This window comes from Dicentrarchus labrax, unplaced genomic scaffold (assembly GCF_905237075.1).
Source record: "Dicentrarchus labrax unplaced genomic scaffold, dlabrax2021, whole genome shotgun sequence".
NCBI classification, from domain to species: Eukaryota; Metazoa; Chordata; class Actinopteri; family Moronidae; genus Dicentrarchus; species Dicentrarchus labrax.
The window spans coordinates 21,293,362-21,321,144 of NW_026136706.1; the positions used below are offsets into that span (position 1 = coordinate 21,293,362).

General features: G+C 40.4%; 1 protein-coding gene across 1 annotated transcript in view; it reads right to left on the reverse strand.

Moving 5' to 3' along the window:
- The window catches only part of fgf14 (fibroblast growth factor 14), a 101,280-nt gene extending 82,692 nt beyond the window's left edge, over nt 1-18,588 (reverse strand). Inside the window, exon 1 of the mRNA XM_051404659.1 lies at nt 17,597-18,588. Within this exon, the coding sequence (XP_051260619.1) occupies nt 17,597-17,804 (208 nt within the window). The 5' untranslated portion in view covers nt 17,805-18,588. The remainder of the gene's footprint in view (nt 1-17,596) is intronic.
- Between the last annotated feature and the right edge of the window lie 9,195 nt (nt 18,589-27,783).

Here is a 27,783-nt window from a genome sequence, read left to right on the forward strand (position 1 = left end):
TCCTTCACGTTGAGAGACTCAAAGTAAGAAACAAAAACAGTATATGTTGTATTTGTGCTCCATGAGGGTTTTAATGAACTTCACTAAGATTTTGTTTTTATTTTTTTATTTATATAATCACATACTGTTCGCCTTTCCTCCCCTGCGTTCATGGTCACTGCTGCAATTCCATATTGTTCAAGGCAGCCTCTTTTCCCGAAGATTTTTGAAAATCAATACAGCTGATCAGTCAGAAATTGGTCACACTGGTCATGAATCATAAATTTATCATGTAACACAATGTAATAGTACTGTGTCAATCAGATCCTTTAATGGAGCCTAGGGGAATGGAAGGAGTGAAGAAGAAAATGAGCAACATACTTCTGTAAGCATAGGTCTGAGAGTTTATCACAAAGTATAATTACTCAGCAAAAAGGGTAAAAGAATTTCACGTATACACAGCTTCAGCCTGGGTCCTTGGTTATTGCCTGAGCAAGTCACTGTAAAACACCTTGGCCAGGCCTTTCTTTTTCTCTCTGTCTCACTGTGCTGTACATACAGCGTTATAACGCAATCCCACATTCACGCTGCAAAACCGTCCTCGCATGGGGAGGTTGGTACATGCTCAGGGACCATCATTAAAGCACCATGTAAACCCTTAATGATGCAGCAGAGAAAAACATCCATTACACAGAGGAGTTTCCCACAAAAGCACTCTGGACAAGATTTATTAGAAAAATGGCGCCGAGCAAATTTTTATAAAACACAAAAAAGACAGAGATCCCTCCCTGAACCTAACAAAGTAATTAATTGGCCCAAACATTGGGGGGGGACCCATCATCCTTTTCTTTAGTTTCTGTCTTAATGTAGGCCTACAATGTTGAATTTTGCTATCAAACAAGGCCAAAGTGTCACATAACAAGGGAAATGTATGTGAAAGTAATTCCTGTGAGAACAGCTCAGACTTCAGACTGCCCTGAAGGCAAAGTTTCCAACGTCTTTTACAATTGTACATGACTAGCCAGCGTCAGCTTGTCACGGATTTCTTTATATAGTTATCTACTACATCCAGAGCTTGGCTGAGCACGCTCACAAAGTACAGGCGCTCAGTAAGTAGTCAGCTGCTCTGCTCAGTATCGGGACTCACCCTTTAAGTTTTTGTATGTCTTGCAGAAAGTGCTCTTTCACTTGTGGAGGATGGTTACATATTTTCAGGTTTTTTCCTCACATCCTACGACTTCTGTGCCTCAACTCTCAGGGATTTACGAAATTTCACAGATTTCCATATAGCTTTACTTATGGCTAGTAGCTAACAGCTAACTGACGCTAAGAGACGGGGAGCTTGAGGCACCGGCATTCGCAGCGGTCCAAAGCTCCTGTACTCGAGATGTAACGTTTAACACCAACACAGCCCTGGTGCTCGGAGCTGCCAGTCTGGCCAGAGTCACCTAATAGGATGGCTAAGTTAGCAGCACAGCTAACCAGCTAACAGCAGCAGCAACAGTTAGCGGCTAAAGTAGCTATGGCTACATTACCATCAGGAAACTCCATAAATCAATTAAAGCTGAAGCAGAGCAGCCAATTTTGTTGTTTAATTTGGAGGACAAGAACACAACACGGCGTCTTGTTTGTTGGCTGTTGAAGAATAATAAAATATTGTGTTGACAGTCATTGCAGTTTCCTTTCTAATAACAATTTTGTTATTTAAGTTCATTTTCAGTTAGCTAGTACAGAGCATCTCTCTCTCGTACAGGAAACAGTCTTTCTTTTGCTGTCATTGAGGTTTCTGTGGAATACAGGATAGTTCACGTTTCATTTCTCTACCACTACGTCCTTCATGGCTTTGTGCAAATCCAGTCTGAACTATTTTTACACTTGATCTTGGAAGGTGGAAAAATTACCATGCAAAACTGACCATCACAAATTGCATGACCTTAGTAAGTCCAACAGAATACACAACCTCCATTAACATATCTCCACCTATTATCTGCATAATTCTCTGTTAAATGCATATGCAATAAGGAGAAGTGTGCCCTGCAAACACTAGCGCAGAAGACACACAAATAAGGATTATACATTCATGCTATAGTGGCCTAACCCACAGGTGCTCAACCACCTTGTCTATCTAACCCACGTTCTTCTATTTCTTTGCTTCTTTCAGCTTATTTAACACTTGCAAGGCTGCAAGACTATATTGATGGAAAGATTTTGGACATATTGGGTGATAAACTTCCCACTTTCCACTGTCTTTCCATCTGTCTTTAAATCACATTAGGTTATTCTGTCTCTGTTTTAAATACAGTACACTTTAATACATTCCTGTGATGTATTTCAACATTGGTTTTGAGCCGTTACATAACTCTGCTACCAGAAAGCATAAAGAGTAGTATGAGAAGAGATTGAGAGCATCACAAAGGACAGCCGTGATGTTTAGCCTTGGAACCGGTGGATCGTGACTCTGTTGCTATAAAAGCAGGTCTGTCAAAGTGACTTGATTAGCAACTCATCAAAATGATCAAATAGTAATTACTATTGTGGTCTGACTGCAGAACTGAATGTGAACTGTGTTGGACTGTCTGGTTTTCAGAGCTCAGGGTCTGTGGGTGTCTCTTATGTGCATGTTCTGTCAATCCCTGCTAAACATGTGAGGGCAGAGCTGACAGACCGTACGTACTTCAGACTGTACTTCACAGGAATGTAACTTATTTCTTTCTCTGAGAAGAGTTTGGTGTCATTGTAGACCTTAACCAAATGCTTCAATCCACTTGGCCTCGAAAAAAGCTTCATATTTTATTCAGGACAAATAATACGAAATAAACTCCAGAAGCATTGCATACATAATGAAATTACCTCATCCTCTTTGGCATGCTGCTGCATAAAATTGGGAGAGTGATCCACACACACATAGACATGCAAACATACTCTCTCTCACACGCGCACACACACACACACACACACACACACACACACACCACAAAGTGTGACCTTCAGGTTTGATCATCTGCAATGCAGTGATTAGTTTTATTGGTGTGGAGCAGACTGCATTGATAAGACTTTCTTCCCTGCTCATACTAAGTTCACATCATCTGCCTCTTTTATATTCATGTCAATCACACTCACGCTGTGAGTCAATTAAGTGATCTGATGAACAAACATAGTGGAAGGTCCATGTATATTTAATCTGTCTACTGGCATGAAATCTATACAGTTGGATCATTTTAAAATGGGCGACAGGTGTTATAATTGAATAAGTATGTCAAGAGTTTTATCCAATAGCTCGCCAAGCTCTCTGCTGGGACTCACCATGCTCTGCTTCTGAATTTAGTGCCTTGCGTACACGCCGCTCCACAATCTTAGCAAAAGATTTTACTTCCATATCTGGCTGCAAAAGCCAACACAGGATCAAGCTTGATTTGTCTCAGTGAACTTTGACGACACCTTTAATATAATGTCGAATAAACATATCCTTTGTACCGCCGCTCAGATTTTCACAGGTGCCCCATATAGCCTGACACAACCTTTTTAACCCAATCACACGAGCATGGCCACCTTCTCACACATACACACACACATACCTCGCCTGTCACCCACTTGTGAAAACCCAGGCAACATCTCCCAACCAGAACCTTCCAACATGCAGATAACCATATCCCATAGATAGCACTGACACTTTCTCAGCTGGCTGGAGGTAACCTATGAGAAATGTCAAGTGCTGTCATGTCATGGCTAAACGGTGTTGGTCAAATGGCAACTTACATAATGTCCGAATGGCATGCGACAGCAAGTAAGACTTGCATCTAAGTCCCCAAACAAAAAAAGGTCTCTGGGAAAAGAAATATTGTGCGGCTGGTTTAGCTACATGTTGTTTGTACAGAAGTGTTTCGGCTTCCACTCTGTCCCCTGGTGCTGCATCTGTCTGGGCTCTGACACACTGTACCTGAGTGCTTCACCGTCTCTAGCCTAGTGTGTATAACTGAATACAACTGGCCTTTCCGCGCAGAGAGAGCCGAGCACTCACCACCACAAACAGGTTACTTAGTCACTGCCCACCCCATCATCTCTCTCCCTCTCTCTGTCTGAATAAAGGACAACATCCACAGGGGAAGCAGCCGAAAACGGTGGGAATTGAACTTCAAGACAGGGATGTGTGAGAGGTGAAAACAAGTAGGAAAATGAGAACTTCCAAAAGGTCATCATAAAAAATGTTGACAAAGCTATGTAAGTGCCCAGGACAAAAAAAAAAGAAAGGCAATAAAGTGTTGGGCTTGCCGGGTGTGATGAATGAGACAAAAGCTCTGGGGCTAATGTCATTTTTTTTCTTTTCTTTTTTTTTTTTTTTTTTAACAGCAAAACTGTTTGGAAGTGTTCCACTGCTCCAAAACAATGTACACAAAAATGAATGCATACAGAGAAAGAGAGAGAGGGAGAGAGACAGAGAGAGAGCAGGGGGAAGACAGAGGCAGCAGCAGCACAATACTGCCTGCTGCACTGCAGCAAAAATCTACACAGCATACCGTAGCCACCACACAACCTCCAGCACTGCACAGAACAGACCCCTGTACCGAGGGAGAGGAGTGATAGAGACAGACCGAGGCAGACAATGTGCATGTGTCTGTGTGGGAAACACAAGAATACTGAATGGGTTTCTTCTGAGACATTCAACAAATAACATGAATCAATCACATCAATCAAAAAACCAAGAGGACTTTGTATGTGTCTGTGAACAGTTAAACAAAGCCAGTCAAAACCAACTGTTAAAAAGCTGTGTGCTGACAGGAGCTGGTCAGACACAGCTCCTCTGAGTGGGCATTCGGACTGAAAACAGTCCTGTTGTTTCAGGTACCAGTGAGACAATAAATTCAATGCCAGGAAGACCAGTTTCAGTCCATACACTGTGAGACACCAGAACACTCAACAGTGGTTTATAATATTATGAGGAAGGATTTTACTGCTTTTATCTGTCATTACAATGACTGCAAGGTAAACAGCAGAAATACTGTAGTAAACTACCAGAAATGCACGCTTTTAATCACTTGATAGAAACAACACAGCACCTGGTTGGATGACGTCACTTTACGCACCGGCAAAAGATGAGCCAGGGTCGACTCAGGAGACCCTTTCTGTGTCGACAGACAGACTCAGATGAATGAGGAGATGTGTTTTTGTCATGCAGGGTTTCAGTTGTTCTGAACATGGCGACCCTACAGTAGAAAGACTCAGCAGAGACTTCTGAAATCTTGAGATACCAATTTATAGCCAAAGGGGAAAGATACTAAAAAGACTGAGTGACCACTACCTGACCGTGGAGACTAACCTGGCAACCCAGAGAGCCAACAATAAGAGGTGAAGAAGGAGCAACACTGCAGCCTATAAAAATAAATAAGAGCCCAGTTCTCGACCAAAACAAAACATAAATACCGAGAACTCAAAACACTCCCAAACCAAAACTAAATTCAATATTTACTTGGGGAAAAACACTGACATTGCTATGGAAGCAGCAAAATACAGTATGTCAGAGCAGGTCACAGCCTGAGGGAAAACCAGCAGAACAACACATACTAAGCTCCTTCAGAATCTGACTCCTCGCTCTATTTTTTATTTATCGCTTTTCTTGTATAGTTCTCACCATTACCTTTACGTTCAACAGGTAAATCATAGAGAGAGGGAGAGAGACAGAGAAAGCCTCCTGCTCAGCTTTTCCCCCCATCAGGAGGGAACACAGTCAGATGATGGACAACAGTAATAAATGAGTTACAGGCCAACAGTGAGTCATGAAATCACATCAGCAATCAATCATAATCAAATCATTAAAATGTACTTCCAGCACAGGAAAGAAACAGTGCCAGATGACCCTGCTTTGTGTTTCCCTCCACCGGTCCTCACTGCTCTAAAACAGAATAGCAGCAAGCCATCACTTCAGCAGCGTGCCTCTGGCTGTAGGATTTGTAGTAACACGTACTGAGGCTCAATAACACAAACACACCAGTATGTTCAGTCTGGTGTGTTTGATAAAGGTTAAAGACGTTACATTCCTGTCATCAGAGCCACAGGGAACTTGACCCAACCATCTCGCCATGCAGCACAGCAACATGCTAATGTGACTGCATCATACTGCATTACTGGTAATACGCTGTCAGCCCTTAAACCCAGCTCAGGTACAATATTAACAGGCTCTATTGACATATATATATATATATGCCAATTCATTCATTGTTTTACCATTTCCCCTGATGTATTTTTGCCATTATTGGTGTCCATAATCCACTTCAATGGTTTGTCAGGTTCAGGTTCTACAGTACGTTTGGTTTTTTTATTGCATTCATTTCATCTCATCTGCTCATCTGCATTTTTTCCACTTCTTTTACTTTGTATTTCTGTCAAGCATGAAGACTGCCAACTGTCCTCATCCTGTGTACCTGCTGTGCATCATGTTCTCAGTAGACTGTTTATGATTCCATCCTCAAAAAAAAAGTCATTCAAATCCAGGTTGAAATACTTTTTTATCTTCTGATTTAAGCAAGTTACAGCTCACATCACGTGTGCAAATGACGTCCACTGACCCCATGTACACATAAAAAGCTCATAATTAGCTTTGCTAACTACTTTGACTTTCCCCTTTCTTCTTTCTATATCCTCTTTAGGACATGAAATCAGGGTGAAAATGAATCTATGTAAACCTGCTCTATATAGAAAACCTGGGTATTTTTCATGAATGTACCTTGTCAAAATAGAACAGCATTCGACTTATGGTGACCACTTAAGGCCCCTCGTACAGACATTCATACCTTTGCAGCTTCTCAGATGGTGTTATGTTGACTTTAATGGCTGAAATTACAGGGTTTCTGTCAATGGGAGGTAAATACTCCCTTTAAATACATCTAGACTATAATCATGTCAGCTTTCAATCAAGAGAGGAAATGTCAGTGGGTGAGAGGATTATTTAGGAGTTAAGTTGTTACCACAGGGCGAATGGGGTTGCCACTGAGTGAAGCGGAAGTGCTACAGCAGTGGAGCAGTGCGACTTCACAGGGAGGACAGGGAGAACAACAGCTCAGGTATCAATACAAACAAAAAAAATTACAATTAGGTGAATAGTAGTAATAATAGAATAAAATCTTGCACATTTTGTTAAAGTTTCATTCCAAATAAGGTAAACCTAAATAAACAAGATTATTGCACAACAGAACTATTAGCACTATAAACACAACAGAAATATAGCAGCAAAAACTGCGCGGGAGTCAGGAAGTGGTACCAATTTAAGACCGGTTCTCGCTACATTTCCTAAGGACTACACTCTTGTAGGTGAGTCACTGATCTCAAACACAGAGGAAAGCTTGCCACCTGCTGTGTTAAGTTTCTGAGGTTTGGCTTTTTATAGTGAATGCATAAACTGCCACAAATAACAGGAAATGGGATATCATTACATAAAGACCATAATTTATTCCTTCTTTTTTCTCTTTTTAACAATTACTGTACATCCTCACTATTAAAAGACAAACCTTTTCTAATGGACACTTAGTCACAACTATTTAATGTCTTCACCGGGAAAACCATTAAAAAGAAAAAGCATGTTTCTAGGGTTTCTGGGGAAGACAAATCACCATGACCTACCACACTTGCTATTAGAAGTCGAAACCTTCACAATGTTCCATTACTTTATGAATACAGAAAAAACTGGTTGCAGTGGCATCAAATCATTGCTAGTGTTGAAAAAATGTTACCTGTAGTTGACAAGGCTGACTACATTACACTGGACTGTCACAGTAATCGTTTCATACACTGAACCCCGAGACAAAAGCTCTCTAGAGACAAAAGCCCTCCACACACCCATTAAAATGCTTTCATCTGCTATCACAGTGTTAACATGAATTGTACACTGAGGCCTTTATGACACCTCACCATGCTTTTTTTTTGGTAATGATGATAAACTTCAAAAGATGCATGTGTCGGTGTCAACTCTGCAGTACAGCTGTGTACAACTGTTCAAACTTATGGTCCCATAAATCAATAACCTCACTAGTCTAACTGCATTAGTCTCTCTTGCTCTTCATCTCTCTTCCTCATCACTTTGTCACTTTGTTGTGCATCAGAGTGCAGTGCATCAGCCCCACACAGGAACTCAGCAGCTCCAGGAAAAGCAGCAGCAGCTACACAGCAGTGTGTCCAATCCTCTGGGAATCCTGGAAGTTACAGAGAACCTGCTTAGAGTTGTGTTACACCCCTGCTCCACAAACACACACACACACACACACACACACACACACACACACACACACACAGACACAAGGCCACACCTTCACTCACAGAAGTGGTGAAGATACAGTATGTCACACAGCTTCTACTATTAAGGGCAGAGGATGAGCCAAATTACAATATGATTTATGAAGCCTCCATAAGACCCAGGGCATAAAACCAAGTGGGGAAACACACTGGCTATATCCTTCTGTGATGACTATTTTGAGATGTACCTCAATTTCCCAGTACTCCTGGGTTTTAAAATTAGGCACGTCCTCAGAAAAGCCAGTTATAAACTACTGAGGTCAAATAAAATCAGGAAGCTCTTGAAATTAATTTTATATGGTAATAAAAAAACTTGACACCTGTGTGTTCAATTTTAAGATTAGTTGGTTATTGACAAAAGCAACACATGTTCACAAATATTACACGCATCAGTTTAAGGTCTAGTAAGTAAATTATCAGAAGGCATGTCTGTTTGGGCATGTGTGTGCAATACAAGTAATTGAGTGTTTGCTAAACCCCTCCTCCAAGCAGTGATTTTCCAATCATGGCTTAGCAATTAGGCACAGCATGCATCAGTTTGCTGTAGCCAGTCAAATAAATGCAAGCGCACATTCCTGGATATGAATGCCATATTTCTACAGTTTAGTTTTGCTGTTTGAGAAGCCTTCTAAAGTTTGTGTATCTGTTACTTAACCTGGACTTCCTGGATTGTATTCATTGCTTTAAACCCTGAATCCACTCATATGTCATATCGTCCTAAAAATGCACTCAAAGTTGTTTTACTGTAATTTCTGGTGCCTTTGATATTACACATTGATCTTAGTGACATATTTAAGGACTATGGTCAACATATCACTCATAGCCTAACTAGAAATTTCACTGACCTTAAATGACTCAAAATGATGGAGTACAGGAAAGTTCATAAAACTGACAACTGAGTAACAATTTATTACACTCCCTGAAATTATTTCTTCAAATCTGACATCACCATGCCAGCTCCCATCCACAAATGGGCAATTCCAACCCTCTGTGTCAAACATAACTCAAAACCGCCACAGAAACAAAGCTGCCGACAGGAAGTGTGGAAAGGAAGGGAAAGGAAGAGAAAGGAGTACGTTTTACAGTGTGACTCCTTTGATTATGCTTTGTATAGGGCATGTACACAGCTTCCTAAAAGAAAACATATAAAACACGTCCTCACAAAGCTGTCTAATTTTGCTAAATCAGCATCATTCACACTAATTCTCATTCAACCACATGATGTTCCTCACAGCAACCTTTCACACCACAGGTAGCAAACTGTATCTATGAGTCAAATCACAAGGCAGTTAACTAATCGTCGCTCCTTACTCACATTCGCCATTTATAGGATATTTGTTTGGCCTTTAACAAGGTTGCAACAAATATGTCAGGTATTCAACGCGCTTTATAACACCTACTTATATAAAATTGAGAGTGTTGTTGTACACCAACATTTTGAGCAAAACAGAAATGTCATCTATTTAGCATTACATTTTTTTGGGAAGGGAAAGATGCATTAGATGGTCTACCAAACAAAGATATAACCTTTTAAATCAGTTACCAGGGCGACCACAGTTTATTCAAAATGACAATATTATCGCTAATGTCTTCAATCTACTAAGTGCAAGTTAAAGTGAAGGTGGCCTTCTTGCACCATTAGCTAGGAACACTAATACCTCCTCAGTGCGTTGCTCCCATTTGGAAAAACTAACAATTTCACTGTTATTTTCTAAAATCCAAGCCAATGCTACTAACCCCATGAGCTGACACAAACCAGACAGTTTAGGTTTAAAATTGCAGACCAGACTCACTAGTTTTAGATCATAAGTAATGTAATCATATTAAATGCACATGTACAGCTGTCGGCAATGATTTATATGTGGAAAATGGGGGCGCCAATCGCAATTATTTTGACATAATTATACGTAATAATTTTGCTTTAAGCATGCATTCACAGGTTTTTTTGGACACTTGTGGGAAGCAGCAACAAGCTGGAAACACAACACGGAGATATTAACTTTGTTACTTGATAATGCAAACTTGAGCAACAGTAGAATTAATTGGGAGTCATGTGTTTGGAAAATGTAGGCCCAATATTCACTCTCCCTTTAGCTCTGGTTTGGTCTCTACCAACTCTTGACGGGAATATCTCTCTGCTAAATGCTCCTCTATGTTCACCAGCTAGTTGCGTACTTTGTCTGCTCTTTGGTGCTGAGCAAGTAGTGTACAGTGTGTTTCTAGAACTTTCTCACTGAAAAAACTGCTGTGATGCGAAATGATGCTAATGAGAGCGGTGAGAATGAACCACTACAGTTAAGTTGTGGGCCGATCAAAGCAATGAACCGAAAGACACAGACGCTAGAGCTGAGAGGACCGGTAGGGTCGGATAGGTTATAATTAATGGTGTGTTTGATCACTACAAGCGACACTTTCACATTGATGAAGTAATTTGCCATTGTTGCAGTGTTTCCGCTATGTTGATTTTGGAGCGGCAGCCCGCCGCTGTTAAATTTCTGCCTCCACGGTATCAGAAATGGGGCGGACGCACAATGTAGTCCCGGTTGCCTTTTAAATGATCCTGCCGACATAATGTACCCCCGTAGAACTATTCAGAGGTTATTGGGGCTGTCCAGTTTAACTCCACATACTGTTGTGTTGATGTAGCTTATTGTCAAAACGTTCGCTTTCTTCCAAGTCGACTAATAAACTAACAGCTCCACCAAAAACGTCACTGCGATGGGTCCGTTTTAATTGGACAACGTTCAACTTGTCAGTTCTCAGCACAACGTCCTGATATCAAACATCTGGAAACATTAAAACGGTAAGTGAGTCACTAATATAATACAAATTGGAAATAGTCTATAGATGTAGTCACAGATGGAATGATGTTAAAGTAAATAGTTATGTTAGTTTAGGTTTTAATGAATTAGGCTTCACACACGCACGAAGGCCACAAGTCCGAAACGTTTGTTACCCCTGCTGCTAAATGCTCTGTTTCCGAATCATAACGCTATTATTCATTGCTTCATCTTCAGATGAGTTTGTGACAGGGGGGGGGTTGTTCGGACAGGCCTGCCCCCACTGCTAAAAAGAATCCTAGAGGAAACACTGTATTGATATAAAAATATCTAATAATACTATTTATAGTTAAGTGCTGAAAACATGTAGAACATAAAGGCAATATTGCACTTAAAGCGTGACTCAGTGATGTATGTTTTCAAAAGGTTAAGATGTATGATGAAAGACATATCGATATACACTGCATCAGTTTGAATTTATGCATGCACAGCTACACTAATAAACCTGTAACTGATTATAAATGTTGAACATCAGAGTATCATACAAACCAAAGTTATTATCTATCCTAGAAGCTGAAAGAGAACATGTGAGCATTTCTGGCCTTCAGGTGAACTCCAATCAGGCTTAACCTTGAGGGAAAAGAGAGCAGCAAAACCATCCACCTGCAGATCCAGTGGTCACAGTCACCCTTGGAGGCACCCAGCCAGGACCACATGTCCCATCATTCCTCTCACTGCTGCAAACATGAGCATTTGGGAAGTACCATGAGCATCCTGGGAGATGCTTCGTGTTAATTCAGAGCTACTTTCTACAGACATTATTTCTACCCTTCTAAATCCCTCTTTCTGCTCTTGCTCTCTTTCCTATCTTTCTGTACATACATTGTATATACATTTGCCGTCTCGTCTGTGCTGATTTGTATGTAAACTTGATTATCTCTCAGAGGAAGGTAGAATGGGAGCCAGGAACTCTAATCTCATCACCCCTGCAGATCATCTTTCTCTAGAGCAGGACAAGAGACAACCCAAATTAATTCACTGTGGAAACTGATGATGCCACTTGTCACGCCCAAAAAGATGAAAGTGAAACAATGTTTGTGGTTGACATGTGACATACCCACTGCAGCTACACATAACTGAATCTCTCTTTCCAAATCATCCCAAAAGCATGACAGGAATCACAGCATTTCTGAGAAAAACAATCACTGACAACCTCAAGGTTCTAAATAATTTGGCTTTATACTAATTATCCTCTCTTTCTACACTCGGCTACACTGTGAGGATGTGTGCGCTCTCAGCTATTTTTAGAAACAAAAAAGGTTCATCGATGTGACACGTAGTTTAAAGAAGCACTGTCTCTAGAATGGCCCTCGTAAATGTGTGAGCATTTGCTGAGCTTGTCAACTGTAAAGCCTGTTTTTTTATTTGTTTTTTTTTTATATTTGCTGTGATATGCCAGGGCCTGCTAAACCCATGTGTATCATCAGAAAAGCTACTGCAGTTCAGCCCTTTACAAACTTACTGCAATGTTTTTGTATGAAACCTAGCAACATGCCATGGTGGTTGGAGGCAGATATTTTTAGCCAACCCTGCTGTTATTCTAATTGTAGGAGTTCTTGTTTGAATCTCACCCATCCCCTTTAATTACACTGCCGTTTCTTTGTTACCACAAATTAAACTAGCGTGGGTATGTTACACAAATGAATCAAGCATCGTTAAACCGCATAAAAATATCGAACGAACGGGCATGATTTTGGAAGAAGCTGAATCTGAGGTATGTTGCACTTGCTCTGAGGTGAGAAGTAGATAGAGAAAGACACCAGCAGCATAATCTGAGTTATTAATGTAATTTCAGATTACACCATGGAAGTCTCGGCTCAGCAAATAAAAAGAACATTTTACGCTGAAAAACTCAAACTTGATATGACAGAAAACAGCATCTAGATACATGGACAGGCACCTTATCAAAGGGTCAGTCAACGTGCTGACAAAGTCGTTCTTTAAAAAGGGTATTAACAGCCTAGTCATGAACCTGTCAACTTCAGTTTATAGCCATATAGCTGCAGACTGTGTCAACAAGTCTCTAAAAGAACATTGTTGCCATTGTCCAAACAAGTGCCTTTTGTTTATTTATGTCTCTTCTTATTCACAGTTTTTATGATTTTATGAGACACAATAAATTTAGATCAATTGATTTATTTTTATTATGGTTTATGTGCCCTAAATCTAAACATTTTAATTTTCAGAGCTCTCACTTTTTAGCACCAGTACAAGGTTATAGTCGTCCAATAGTCAGTATGGTTTGCCATGCCAGAGACTAAGATAAATTATCTCGGGTCACAGATTCAGGAGTGGGAGGTCAAGCTAGAGATTTAGGTTAAAGTTCCAGTATGCCCATGGAGCAAACGAAAGCAAAAGCATTACAGTGCTGAAGCTTCGGTTCGGCCTCCTGGCTCTGTCACACACAATAGAGTTGAGTTTCACTTGATATGCTATGAACCATCCTCACGTGGATGGCTGGGTGTTCTGTGACCTGTACTGTCACTCTGCTGTCAATGGCCCGCTGCTGTGCTACTCTGAGGAAGCCACCTACTGACTCCACACATCCAATGCAATTCTGCTCTTTCAGCAACCTGGCTACAACGTCCGTCTTCCATATTTACAGCATTCGACGCTTTACGAAACTACAAGGCCCAAAGAAATATCTGTGAGCAGCCCATCAGCCCATCGTCTGCCTTGATTACATATGGCAGTTTGTGACATAACTTTTTCCTCTAATGTTCACCACCAAATGCCCTCATTAGTCCCCTGTCATTCACTGTAACTATATGATCCACTCGATGACGTTCTCGAAAGTTTTAAAAGATGACAACTGTGGTCATTTGCAGAGTGTATCTCCAGCGCCTTCCAGTCAGCTAGTTCATTATTTAATTGACTTAATGATATATGTTCACTGAGACACATGTACCCAAGCTGGGACATGAGAGTGAGGGTTGGCCTGCAACGTCATTTGGACCACCTACCATAGATAAAACAGGGATTTTGCTGGAAAACAGTGATACAGCTAAAATAATATGAACTGGTCAGTGACTATAATAGCACAGTGAAATTAAAAGGCTAAAAGTGCACATGTAAACTTAACATGATGGGAAACTGCTATACGTACACTAAAAAAGTGAAACTTTGACCTAGTTTGTTTATTTGCATCAGAATGCAACATCTCTTGGTGTTTTATCTTATCCACAGCCTTGTGAAGTGACAGCTTCTGGCATGTGGATGCCTCCAAAGGGAAGAGATGCTCTAAACCATGTAATGACAATGCCATGCACTACCATTAAGACACACAGAAACACTGCCTTCATGGCATCTGGCTTCCACATAAAACCATGTGGTCTGTTTCAAGGATGTGTTGACCTTACTCATACATCAAAACAGCTCCATTACCACCACTTAGTTTGAAACGACAGTGGATATGTACTTATTCCCTTTATGTAGACTGAGTGGCAAATGGATTTCACAATGTTAGGTTAATTGAAAAGGGATGCAGACAAACCTTAACGATAGTAATAGAGAGAAAGATGAATGGGCGAACAACTCTAAATAGATATATCAACAAGTGAAATATTTCATTCTTTGTTGATATATCTGCTGTGACACTCAGAGGCTCAGAAACAGCACCGGCATTGGATGTTGAAATCACCTAAATCTACAACGATGGTAGCTCTGATCCAACTAAGACTTCAGCTCTCTGTTTAGAAGTCTTTATTTGCTTATAAGAAAACAGTCGTGCCTACCTTACACTTTGAGCTACTGAACACATAATCAAAGGCACTTACAGACAAACCCTCCACACACATCTCGCCCCCGCTTTGCCCCTGACGGGTAAATATTAACCTACAATTAGGCAAAAAACAAGTGCCATCTGCTGGAGAAAGTGCTTGAAGAATCAACTCTCTATAACCTCTTCAGATGCACAGTAAGTAAGCACAAAGTCTACTTTTAGTTTTCGTGTTTGGAAAAAGATATAGATAACAATATTAGTCAGATGTTTCTATGCCAACATTCTTATTGATACAGCCCAGTTGGCTTAATCTCTCTGTGTCCTCTCATGTTGTGTTACTAAAAATACAGCCCAGGAGATGGAGCAGTATATCTAGGCCTTTGCAGCTCAGGCCTATAGTCAGCACTATACTGGAAACACCTGCCTCTGCTGACAGAGGGCCACACAGAGGATTCTCTGTCCTACTACGACAATGGTACTAGAAAATCCTCTAAGGTTGTTCAAGGCACCTCTGTAGCTGAATCTAATGTGTTTGTGTGGTTTGTTTGATGCTGTACATTCAATGAGTTTGCAGTTTTTAGTTGTAAGAAACACTACTGCACCCCACTGACACAGTCTGCATCCTGGCCTACTTCATTTCCCGGTAAACTACTGGCTCGATCTGCTGCTTCAGCATAAACCCTGAAGATTGTGTCCACACCATCAGTTTCTGATAATTCAATAGTGAGCCCCCACAAGGTTTGAAAGGCGCATGGCTTCAAATCTCAGACACCTGACAGTGAGTCTCAGCGTTGATCGACTGGCTGCATGGTGTTGAGCACCGGTTAGAGTAGTAGCTAAGGGGTCTTGCTTCGGCTTTTCCACTGAGCAGCAATCAGTTAGTTATCACTCCAGAGCCTGTACCCAGACTTAGCCCTGGATTGTGCACAGATTACCTTTACGTTGCTATGCCATCCGTTTTTTAATACAAGATAAATAGGCAAACTTGTCAAAAACCTAACAGGATTTAGGACAACACTCACCATTGTTTTCTCCTGATTCTTAAGGTCTTTAAACATCTGGAACAAAAAATACTTTTACCTGCAACAAAACTAACTGTTTCTTCTTCCGGCCTTAAACTAAATAAACATGGAGGCCGCATGTGACATATCTCCTTGTTACCAGTAATGTGCAGAAAATGTATATGAAATTATAAATTAAAAGTAATATAAACTTATAAATATTTTACAGAAAATATATATATAGATATAAATTAACCGAATAATACATTATTCCCTTTCAGTGGCGCCTCTACAAGGGAAGCCAGACGATACTTCCTGCTACGATGTGTGTTTAAGTTACATTTGTAAATGTGCAACTTGATAAACCAGTTTAAACCGTCTTTATTGTGTAACACTCTTAATATTTATTGTACTGGTGTTTATGAGAGTCTTGGAAGAATCTAGAAATGTCTACAAATTAGCGGTAAGTGTTTTCAAACGACCTGCGAGGCTTTTCCAAAGTTTAGCTTGTGTAGCTCCTCGTCTTTGACAAAAGCAGCTACTTAACGTTAGCTTAAGATGATTGCTACATGAAAGGCTTAAACTGATGTTCACCACGGCTCCACACTCATTTTAACCGTAAAAAAAAAACAACACAGCTTAACCTATGCTTGGGAAAGAATTGTATAAAAAAGAGAGACTGTGTTTGTAGTTGATAGTAAGACAGTGTTTTTGTCGTTGCTCCTGCAGTGTCAGCTACAGTATGATGATGATCTACTATGCTGCAGTTGCAGTGTCGAGGAACTGTACTGCTGCTGAGCACATCATCTCCAGACCCACAACATGAGGTAACAAGTAGCCCGCTCTACATGCTGCCCACCTGGGGCTTTTTCTTTCATACAGCCTGTTGAAATAAACACTCTTTGCTCACCGGAGCTCTGCATTGGTACATTTTATTGGCTACAACATGATAACTAATCGCTGTTGGGTTTTGCATTGCTTTTCTACACACACAAAAAAAATAAATAAAAAAAATAAAAGTCCACGATCGGAATCGAAACGATGTCGACTGCTTAAGTGCAGCGTTTGCATTAGTGCAGTGCAGCCCGGTTCCTTTCTACATGTCCTATTAGCACCTCCGCTGCCCTGGCTTCTTCAGCCCAAAATCAAACTCAAGTGCTCGTTTTTTTTAATTCATATTTCGCATTCATAGTCTCGCAAGAAAGCCGAGAGATAGACATGAGAGAATAGTCTGTCTCCTCCGGCAGGGCTTGCTGAAAACACAGTGAGTAGCCCATTTAATCGAGAAGTGGTGTTGCAGAGGGGGGAATGCTGCTGCAGTAAACCCGAGGATGGAATAATCTGGTCAGGAGCAATCACGTTGGACAGAATCACTGTGCGTGGATTTGATCCACTGAAAAAACACCTAGCCTGTGTGTGTGTGTGTGCGTGCGTGTGTGAGCGCTATTTAAAAAGTTAGGAGATCATGGTGCCGTGGTGATGCAGGAGGAGGGGGGTTTGTGTGTCTGTGCGCTGCGCGTCCCCAAACCTTGGCTCGCCGATAGTAGCTGCACAGAATAAGTTGTTCCCCCTCCCAGCGCCTCTGCATAATCCACTCGCTGCATAAATATGATTGCAGATCTATCACCATTACAACAAACAAACGAATAACGCAGATCCACACACACACACACACACACACACACACACACACACACGCTGTCTCACACTCTCACGCACGCACAACGCCGGTTCACAGTGAAACGGAGGAGTAGGCATAATGGTGATGAGCTTACCACTTGGATTCTTGTTTTTCTTAAGACTCTTGCCACAAAGACACTGCAGCATATGCGTTCCTTTGCTGAAAATGTTCCAAAGAAACCACATTGATTTGGGCGAAGAGCAATCCAGTGGCTTAAACACCCAGATATAGATGAGATCCTTGCGGTTGCATAATAACACAATTGGATCAGTTCTCCAGGACAAGGCTACCAATTGTATCATAGAAAAATAGGTATATCCAAGTCCTATGCGTTTTCATTCACGTGGCAAAATATTCAGTATCTGTCAGACTTCGTAATAATGGTATGTTTTCTTCTTCTGGCGTATAAAGGATGCCTCCTCAACTAGTCGATAATAGAAAATATACTCTTTAAATTGCATGTGTCGCACCGGGAGGAGACGGGCCGCCAGTAAACAAACACAACTAACGTGAAAACAGTAAAACACGGAGGATTTCCGAGGAGAAAATCATTGCCTATTAGTTCATCACTCTGAGGAGAGGAGGGTGGATCTGCACAGCATCAAAAGCCAAGGGAGGATGCATCCTATGCACAGACTGCTGCAATGATAGCCCCAACAAAACACCACATTGCCGGATCAAGTCCAATTCGCTTCTCCTGTAAACCAAGCTTGGTTGGCGAGGTCAGATAACACCAACCTCAGTTTTCATTTCTTATAGTCCCACACTGCAACGTTTCTGTTAAAGCCAGGCTTGGGCTCTTGGTGTGTGTGTGTGTGTGTGTGTTAGTCTCCGTGATTCCTGAAGTGTGCGTTTCTTCCCGTTTGTGGGGTATTTTCCTCTAGCCTTTTCAGCACCACGCCACTGGCATCTCCAAAAAGTACGGTGCGCCTATAAAAACATTTGCATGAATTTCCTCTAGCGTCGGACCTCTGTTAGAAATAGACAGGGAGGAGGGGTTAAATTGAAAGATTGGCTTTCCATTACGTAAACACGTGGTTTCTGCGCCGTCATTTCAGTGATGCTCTCGGAAATTTTTATGATCCGACTGAGACTATTGTCCCAAGCCGTTTTCAGCTAGATGTCTTGGAAAATGACAGTGTCTGTGAAAGTGGATTTTTTTTTTTTTAATGCACGGGGGCACGTGTTCACTGCACGTTAAAAGAGACTACATTTACAGCCCGTCTCAGCTTTTATACCATTTCTGCTTGACGTGTCGTTTTTCTTTTGCTCCCAGTTTGCTTAAGTTGTTGCAGCTTCGTGCATTCAGATGGATGTCAACCGAGAAATGATCCGTAAAAGCTCCACAGTCACAGGTGTTAAGACTCACCTGCTGATAGGTTGGTGGGGATTCTTCCCCGTGTTTGTGTCAAGTCATCTAAGCATTGCTGAAGCAGGGCTGCAGAGTACAGAGTAGCCTATAGGGCACTGCAACAAATCACTGTTACTTTGGCATGCTGAATGAATTGAATCCAACATTGGCTGCAGAAAAAAAACATCGTCATAAGAAAAGTTAATACAAAAGAGTCCTAGATAGCAACTTTAAACACCTCATGAATATAACATGGTCCTCTAGAGAATATGTAATGATGACAGGGTGCACATTTGTGATTGGTTTGACAAAAGATTGAGATGTATTATTGTTTTGTTTACATTTACTGGCTCTGTTTTGTTCCTTCATCTCCGAGGACAAGAGGCCAGCTAGTGTTGCTCATGACGATTGTTTCCACTGTGTGACTACTTTTCTCCAAGGATTTAAAGCTTTTCCATCACAAACTAAGGGGGAAGGAGACATTGTTTCCACCCGATTATGCCTGCCCTCCAGGCAGGGGTTGTGGAGAGAGAAAGTATTTGTCTTAAGTGTTAAAAACGGAACTTTGCTTCTAGACACACAGAAACATTTAAACATTTGGTTGTATTTTTGCTGTTTTGATGTTCCTTTGTTGTATGTGTTTTTCATGCTTCAGGATTTAGTCACTCTTAGATCTGTCAGTGTGACACCCCCCCCCCAGCACAAATGGCAGAAGTCAGTTTGTCTGCCAGTGTGGACCCATTAGTTACTCAATATAGTGTTGACCCCACTCACAGGTGTTAGATGCTGTTTGCCAGTAAGCCATCTTCATTAGGCTGCAATACAAAAATACAAATGGCCAGCATTATGGCCCCAGCAAGAACAAATGACCCATTTAGAAAGTGTATTTTTTTTTCCTTCTTTCCTGTGATATTGAATGTATTAGTCGGGGATGAGTATTGAATTCTAGCTTATATGATGATATACTGTTAGTTTGAGTTTAAGGAAAAATGTTGATCCATCCTTATAAGGAAACAGTGTTGCATTACATCCCTTCATTGATCCTTCCATTTTCCAAATCACCGCCAAACCCAGAATGTATGTATATCTTTGACATGTAATACCTTTTACACTATATGTACGTAGCTTGTATCACCCGACCTCTGGATCTGTTTTTCACAATCACATCCTTTTTATGGACGACTGACGACAAGTTTACGGTTGAACTCTGCGTGAGAGACTTATAATCAGAAGCTTCTTTTATCCGATGCAATGTCGAGCGAGCAAAAGCCGAGGTTTGTGTAAACAATATTAACCACAGCACAGGAAGCTTGATGAGAGACTGGAGGGGTTCATTAGTGGGGTTGTGTTGTGTGTTCATCTCTGAATTACAGCATTAATCCACTTTAATGACCTAGTTTTGTGGCGCCCAGGTCTTGTCAGTTGTCTGTGATAACTGGTTCCTTAGGGATGTGGGCCACTTTGAAACAAAATGTTTCCTGATGGAATTTCTTTACACAGCATTCTAATTTTGCTGTGTCACTGTTTAAAGGCCAACTGTAAAGAATTTCTTATTGATGTTAAGAGGTGGCTGTCAATTTTTCAATTACTCATAGATTGCACACGTGGTTTTACCTGCACACACATACTTATCAGGTGCACACACACAAAGCCGCAGATCAACCACACACACACACACATCCGGTACCCCGCCTCAGACAAGGGGTGAATGCAGTTAATTAAGCAATTTACACATAAGTGCTACAGACTTACCTCCACATGTGGCCTGTGAGGTCAGATGAACTCATCGTGGAATCATCACAAGTCAGAGCAGCACACTGCAGCTTCCTCCCTCTGCAGAGGCCTCTCATGTCATCCTCCCTATCGATCCGTCTACTGTAATGTAAAGTATCATCGCACCCTAGAGGATATCGTCTGACAATTTTGTCAGGGATCATTAGAATACTTCTTTTTGATTGCCCAGGCTGCGGCCGGCAGGAAGTGGCTCCCTTGTGAGTTTTTAACAGCCTGCTTTCTCCTGGTGGGGAAAAATAACTTGATTTAAGATGCACAGAGATAAATGGACTGGTTTCAGTTTTACTCATGGTCTCTGTGGTTTTACTGTACACATTTAAAAAGGCTCACACATGGGGGAGTGTGAAGATTGCATGAAATGCACGAGTGTTGAGTGATGATCGGTGTATATATGGAAGGATTCATATTATCTAATGTGAAAATGACAAGAATATTTATAACTGACCCTTTAAAGTGAGCACAATCTAATACGAGTGAACCAGAAATCCTTTACAATATGTGTTATTATTGATTAAACTGAAGATATTCAAATAAATGTAATATGCCGAAAGGTGGCAAGCATGATGCACTTTGTTTAGATATTTGGGGTATTTTATGTTTGCTTTTTATTTTTCAGTTTGTAATTAAATCAATAAATAAAGGTAGCATAACTAAATAAGCCTGAAAAGTACTATAGTTTCCACCACAGACTAATATGCATTGTGTAATCCTGGATTACGATGAAAGGCCTGGGATTTTATTGATTTTAAAAAACACAGTTTCTGCTGTTGATTTGAACCTCAAATAATTCATTGTAGATTGTAGTTGTGTAATATAAAGAAACATTTTCAGCAAGTCACAATGTTCAAAGTAAGTGCATTCTGGCATTCATGTAAAAAAGCATTCATAATCAGCTTGTCGTAGTTTATTTTTGGAGACTTGTGCATTGGCTCAAGTCATGGCCAAAGCTTTCAGGGATTTGTAGATTGGGACTGCATGTATATCCATGTTCAGTCGCAGTGTTGAAACTATCCGCTCCCCTTCACCCAGCATGCCCACAGCCAAGATGTCTACCAATCAGAGAGGGAGGGTGGGCATTGTTTGGCACTGCCCAGAGCAAGTGTTCGCTAGCAAATGAACAGCTGCTGTGAACCAAGTCATGACCAAAGACTTCATTCAAACACACACACACTCACACACAAATATTTACACAAATTCTTAGTGTAAACAAATTGTAACTAGAGTCCGTTTATTCCCCCTCAGCTCCTTTCCCAGCGAATGCTCTCCTTCAAGTTCACACAGCTGCTGATGTCCAGGGTTGAAACAGACAAAGTTGGCAGAACTGCTTTCTGTGCTTCACTGAGCTCAAACTGCACACTATATAAGGCAACTTCCTGGATAGCACTGATTGACAGTATCAGAATGGGTAGATTTACGTTATATGCCTACGACACATGAAACACAGAATATGACCTTTCCAGAAAATGTATTTGTTTAACACTTATTAGCATCCAGCTTTGATTCACAGTACTGTTTAATGGTACTTGGCTAAAATGCAAAACCATATGTGATGTTTATACATGGGCTCTAAAACCTCTTCAGTGCACCCACATTGTGACTAATAGGGCAAAAGACCAATAGCACAAATTGAGGAATCCCACACACATAATAACCAACTCCTCTTTAAAATCCATTGTGACCAACAATATTCATTATTGCGTAGAGATAAGGGCAATGACACTGGCCCAGTGAGAATTCAGGCACCCTCCACTGTATAGCAAGCCAGCCCACATTCAGTGAATACAGAGTGCTAGTTATACAGTCTAATTCTATCCACCAGGATATACTGCACACTGTAATCTAAGGCCTGTGTCAATCAATCAATCAAGTTTATTTGTCACATGTAATCATATAAGATATATTCACAGTGAAATGTAATAATATATAGGTAATAGTCTTTATCAGTATAATTTCCCCTTTCTTCCTCTTTCTGTCTTCCGTTTGAGTTTCATGATACAGTTTGACAAAATAATATAGAAACATAGTAGTCTTTTTTAATATATGCGGTAGTATAGTACTTAGGCATTACAAAAACTAATCTGCTACTGTCCCCAGGTAAATGAACACATCTTCAGTTAGGTGGCCATATCATTAACACATTGCCCATCAAGAGTCTTCCATTTTCTTCCCAGAATGCTGCATTGATTTCAAGTGTTTAACAAATCTCCTGGTGTTCGTCTCAACGTCGGACTGACATTTTCTGTTCCTCTGACAATTCAGCTTTTCCTTCTATTAGAAACCAAAAAGAGCTCTAAGATCATCCGCGGCTTCAACACAGCTTTACAGTCTATATTTGGAGACATCATTCGCAAATGTGTGTTGTTGAAAGATAGATGAAGATGGATGTTCTCAGTTTTGCTTTGGGGCGAGGCAAGAAGTGCCTTAACTGTTTAGTCACTCAAAGCATGAGGAGGGGCCCGCAGTCAAGTGAGCGGATATTAGTGATGAATGCTACAGCGGTCAGTCATGCCAAGCATCGTTCGGTGCTGGCTCTGCCCTTCCTCTGGCCTTTCTCCCCACGCCCTCCTCTAAACTTTACCCAGTAGCAACACACACACACACACACACACACACACATTTAAGTCTTAATGATGCGCAAGGCCTAAAATAAAGCCCACTCTCAAATCACGCCCTTTTATAATCATCTCTCTGGGAGTTTCCTGTCCAGTGAGAATTGTCATAATCAACATATTTGCTTCCTTATCATGAAAACTGGTTCCATTTTTAGCCTCTCTGAACTCTCGTCTTTTGGTTCTGCAGTTTAGTTTGAGCTTTCTGTGAATTTAAGAGCTTTATTTTTGAAGTGATGGTCCATGTTTTCTTTGTAGTATGTTCTTTTAACGGTAGTGAGATGCATTGCACTACTCTATATGGCTCTAGCAGTACAGTCACATAGTCAAGCTCATGAAGCCACAGTTTGCCCGAACATACAGCCATGTGCGGTCATGTGATTGATTAGTTCCTGCAGTGCCAATAAGACAATCAATATTTCAGCTATTTCACTCCCTCTTTAGCCACTGATCTGCCATGTAGTGAACCATTCTGTTGGGCTCTATTCACTGTCTTTATCCTGTACGTCTTGTACAGATAGTAGAAGTCACTTTAACAGCGAGGATAAAAGATTACCTTAGTACAGTACTTGCACAAGAAAATATACAAGTAGGTGGACAATAAATGTGTTACCATCAGGTTATTTTGAGGGGCAGGCATGAGGTAGATGTTTCCTCATAAACTACTTTACTCCATGCTGGAGGTTGCGGTCTTTTGCACTACGTCCCTGTCCAGGTTCATCATGTACATTTGGCCTTCCATAGCCTGCATAGATGGATAGTGGTATTCTTACTACACACATTAACTGGTGTATTTCTCTTATGATATAGTCACAAAATCAGTTTTTGAAGCTTTTGTTGTTTTTGAATGAACGTACCACTGAAATTCTCATTACCCTTTCCATGACAACATACAGTAGCTCTTAAATGCAACGCTGTTCAGCAAGTGTCATATCCCCGATTTCTGAGAATTTTGAAAGCACCTGAACACAAGTCAGCAGTAGACTTTTCAGATCTTACAGATACAGTATATGGCATTAGCTCAAGTAGGTTTCAAGTCTTTGAAGTTTATTTTCATACATTCAAAAGTCTATAACATGATTGTATGCTCTAGAAAGTGTGAAGAATATGTCATAAATTCTACATAGTATATATACAGCACACTATGCAGCTCAAAAACAATGAATTGATTATCAAAATAGTTGACTAATTGACTGATTGTTGCAGCTCTATTAAAAAATTATCATTCTACTTGACATTTGTATTACACAGGTTAAAAAATGGTGGTAAGCATATGACTTCAGACATATATCACCATCACATTAAAGCTTTGTAAGATTTAGAAAATCTTAAGGAGACAGAGCGTAAAAACACACACAAGGCAAAATTGGCTCACTACTAAACAAAACAATAAGCATTAACCTGTCAGATAAATTATAATGAGAGGAACTGTTTGTTTTTTGTGCAGGTTTAAAACCAAGAGACAAGGACGAGGGACCTTGCCAGTAACCAAAAAGCTGAGATGTTCAGTAGAGGTGAAGTTGCCAAGGGAAACAGGAGAACATTTATAGTTGTGAACAAAACTGAGGTTACATTAAAGAGGACAAATACAAGCATAAATCTGCTCTTGCCTTATATTTCTGCAGTCGATTAGTCCGGCATGTTACTGTACTCGCCCTCACTCTGCCTAATTTGTTACCCTCATAACTCATTCCACTGTTACGTAACAGCACTGTGGTTCTTTTTTAACTTGTAAAGACTGCATCTTTCATTATTTATACCCTTTCATAGCGCAGATCTAGCTGGGATATAGGCCTGTATGGGTTTGAGTATTAAAATGGGGCCAACTTCCTGCATTCAGGAGGAAGTGCAGCATGTGTGCGCCAAACTGTCATCAAAAGAGCCACTTTTAGAGGGATAAAGCCTATTTCCGAGTCAAAGCATCCATTCCTCTGTAGCTCAGCAGCATTAATGGAGCAGCAGGGCTGAGAGTATAGTGCGTCAGAGTCGTTACCTATTCTACCATCCATTAGCTGAAAATTGTGTTGACTTTAAAACTACTTTCTATAAATCAAGTGAGAAGGGTTTTCAGATTTTATTAGAGTTAACATTTTGTCACTGTTAACCAGGGGAACTGTATACGTTGGGTTTAGGTTTTTGCACAAAGAAAGAATAGGTGAGGAGGAGAAAGAAGGGATGAGAGCACTCCCACATAATAGTCAAACATGAACCATTTACATGTTTTCTGCATTTTCTCATATGATTAAAGACAATGTACAGCATTCTCTGTCATACTAGATAATGGCAGAACAGGGTCAACTCCAAAAAGAAAAAGAAGTAAGTTGTGTGCCTAGAGATGTCTCTAATGTCTGTTTCTATTTTTAAAAAGGTCACAGCGGTGTTAGTAATGCTTCATCAACACCAATCTGATAGATGATCACTGAGTGGAGTGAAGAGAAGAGAGCTTTAAAGGGTAGAGAAGAGACCTGTTGGCAAGCGCTCCTGGACTGTTCACAAGGCATCACTTTTTTGGGGCCTGTGGATCTGAAAGGTATGAATAAAGTGCTACATTTGAGCCAACTAACTGTAATAAATATGCAGTGAAAATGAAGGTTTAATTGTTCCAACAGAACCATGTTCTGCCATATTTCTGGTGTGACCTAAGACGGACAGCACTAGATAAATCAACAAAAGTCTTTTTACTAAAAGAGTTCCTTGATTGCAGGTGTCTGTTCAGTAATCCTAACAAGCAGGCTAAGAGCCAGGTTCTTCTCATGGGTCCTGTTACCGTAGTCACTTTCCATCACACAGATTTAAAAAAAACAAACAAACAAAAAAAAACGTGATCCTGACCTTGGGGAAATGCAGAAAACTCCTGCTGATGTCATTGTGGTTTTGGCCACAGGCGTAGACTAGAAAATATGAGCTCTGAGGGAACTCTTGGTATTTGTCTCAATCAGCATAGACAGGGTGGCCAACAGGGGAGACTGTGCTTCTGTTATGTGGACATGGATATGTCATTTCCTTTCCTGGATTGCTTATGAAAGCAATGTATTATACTATTGGTCGGAATGGTGATCGAGTTGGATAATCTGAGGTGCCGGAATAACATGAGAATAATATAACAAAATTATTGTTATTGGTAATTGTCTTTTTATCCTTTTCAATAGCAATAGTTTTTATTTCTCCTTCCTTATCTTTTTTACATTACATCATTTCCATTACACATGGCTTTAAGATTAAGAATGGCTTCATCTGAAAACCACTACACACGTTTACACACACAAACACCGTTTCTGTTATGTTGATATGTGATCCAATCTTGCTGTACTTCCTCTGTCCCAAAGAGACCGTCTTTCTTTGCACTTATTCCCACAACAGTACAATGGAAGATTCACCAGTGAGACTTCCCTGGAACTGGTAGCATCCCCTGCCATTCTGAAGAGGACATGAAAACAACCTTCATTATATAAATTACACACCTTTTTAAATTGCTTTTAATGTTTAGCTTAGTCTGATGTGTTTTTAATGTTTTACTATTTGATGTTGTTTTGCTGCTTTTATGTTTTTATGTAAAGTGTCTTTGAGTATTTAGAAAAGCGCTTATAAATAAAATGTACTATTATTATTATTATTATTATTATTATTATTATTATTATTATTATTATCTTAAACACATCATTATCTTGCTTCTTAATTGATGATGATACTTACAGAGCCTACAAAACGTATTTGACTGGTGATTTTTCACCACATTCAATCACAGTAACTGGGATTTCTGGCAGTGATAAACAGAAAAAAACAGGTCTCTACATAATATTAGACACACAATAATTAATTGACAACTTTCCACTTTTAAATTATGATTAAGATTAACCAGTTGTTGTTAGAGGTGGTGAGAAACCAAGGCGTGACAGTGGGTTTTTTTTTGTTAAACAATGGAACACCCACACTTATATTCAGTTTCCTGGCAAAAAATGACTTCATAAATACAAAGAAACATTCTAGACAAAATCACACCAGGTTAACTGAAAAGTAGCAATCAGGGAAAAGATACAAGAACATTTCTGAGGCACTGAATAGACCTCCAAGTCAAGTAAGGTCAATCATGAAAAGGAAAAGAGTCACAGCTGTAAATCTGTCGACAGCAGCCTATGGTCAGCAGCATTTGTGTGAGAAGGACACTAGTGAGGCCACCAAGAGACCTGTGGGGACTATCTTGTTGGCCACAAGGTTCGGTACATACAACAAGTTCCTTTTCCGTGTGGAGTTTGCATTTGTTTGTTTCCTTTAAGTGCACCAGGTTCTGCAGACCAAAGGCAGTTCAGATGTGCTAACAAGATGCAGACCTATTGACATAGACTAAAGCCTGTAACTGCTGCAAGACATGCCTCTATTTAATATTGACCTGAAAGCAGGTGAATACGTCTGCAGTCAGTTATTTTGTGTTTTATATTTGTGATTAATTTTGCTCAACTCACAGAGATTCATTTTCACTTTGAAGTTTTATTTCTGTTGATTGAATCTTAATTACAGAACATTGTGATA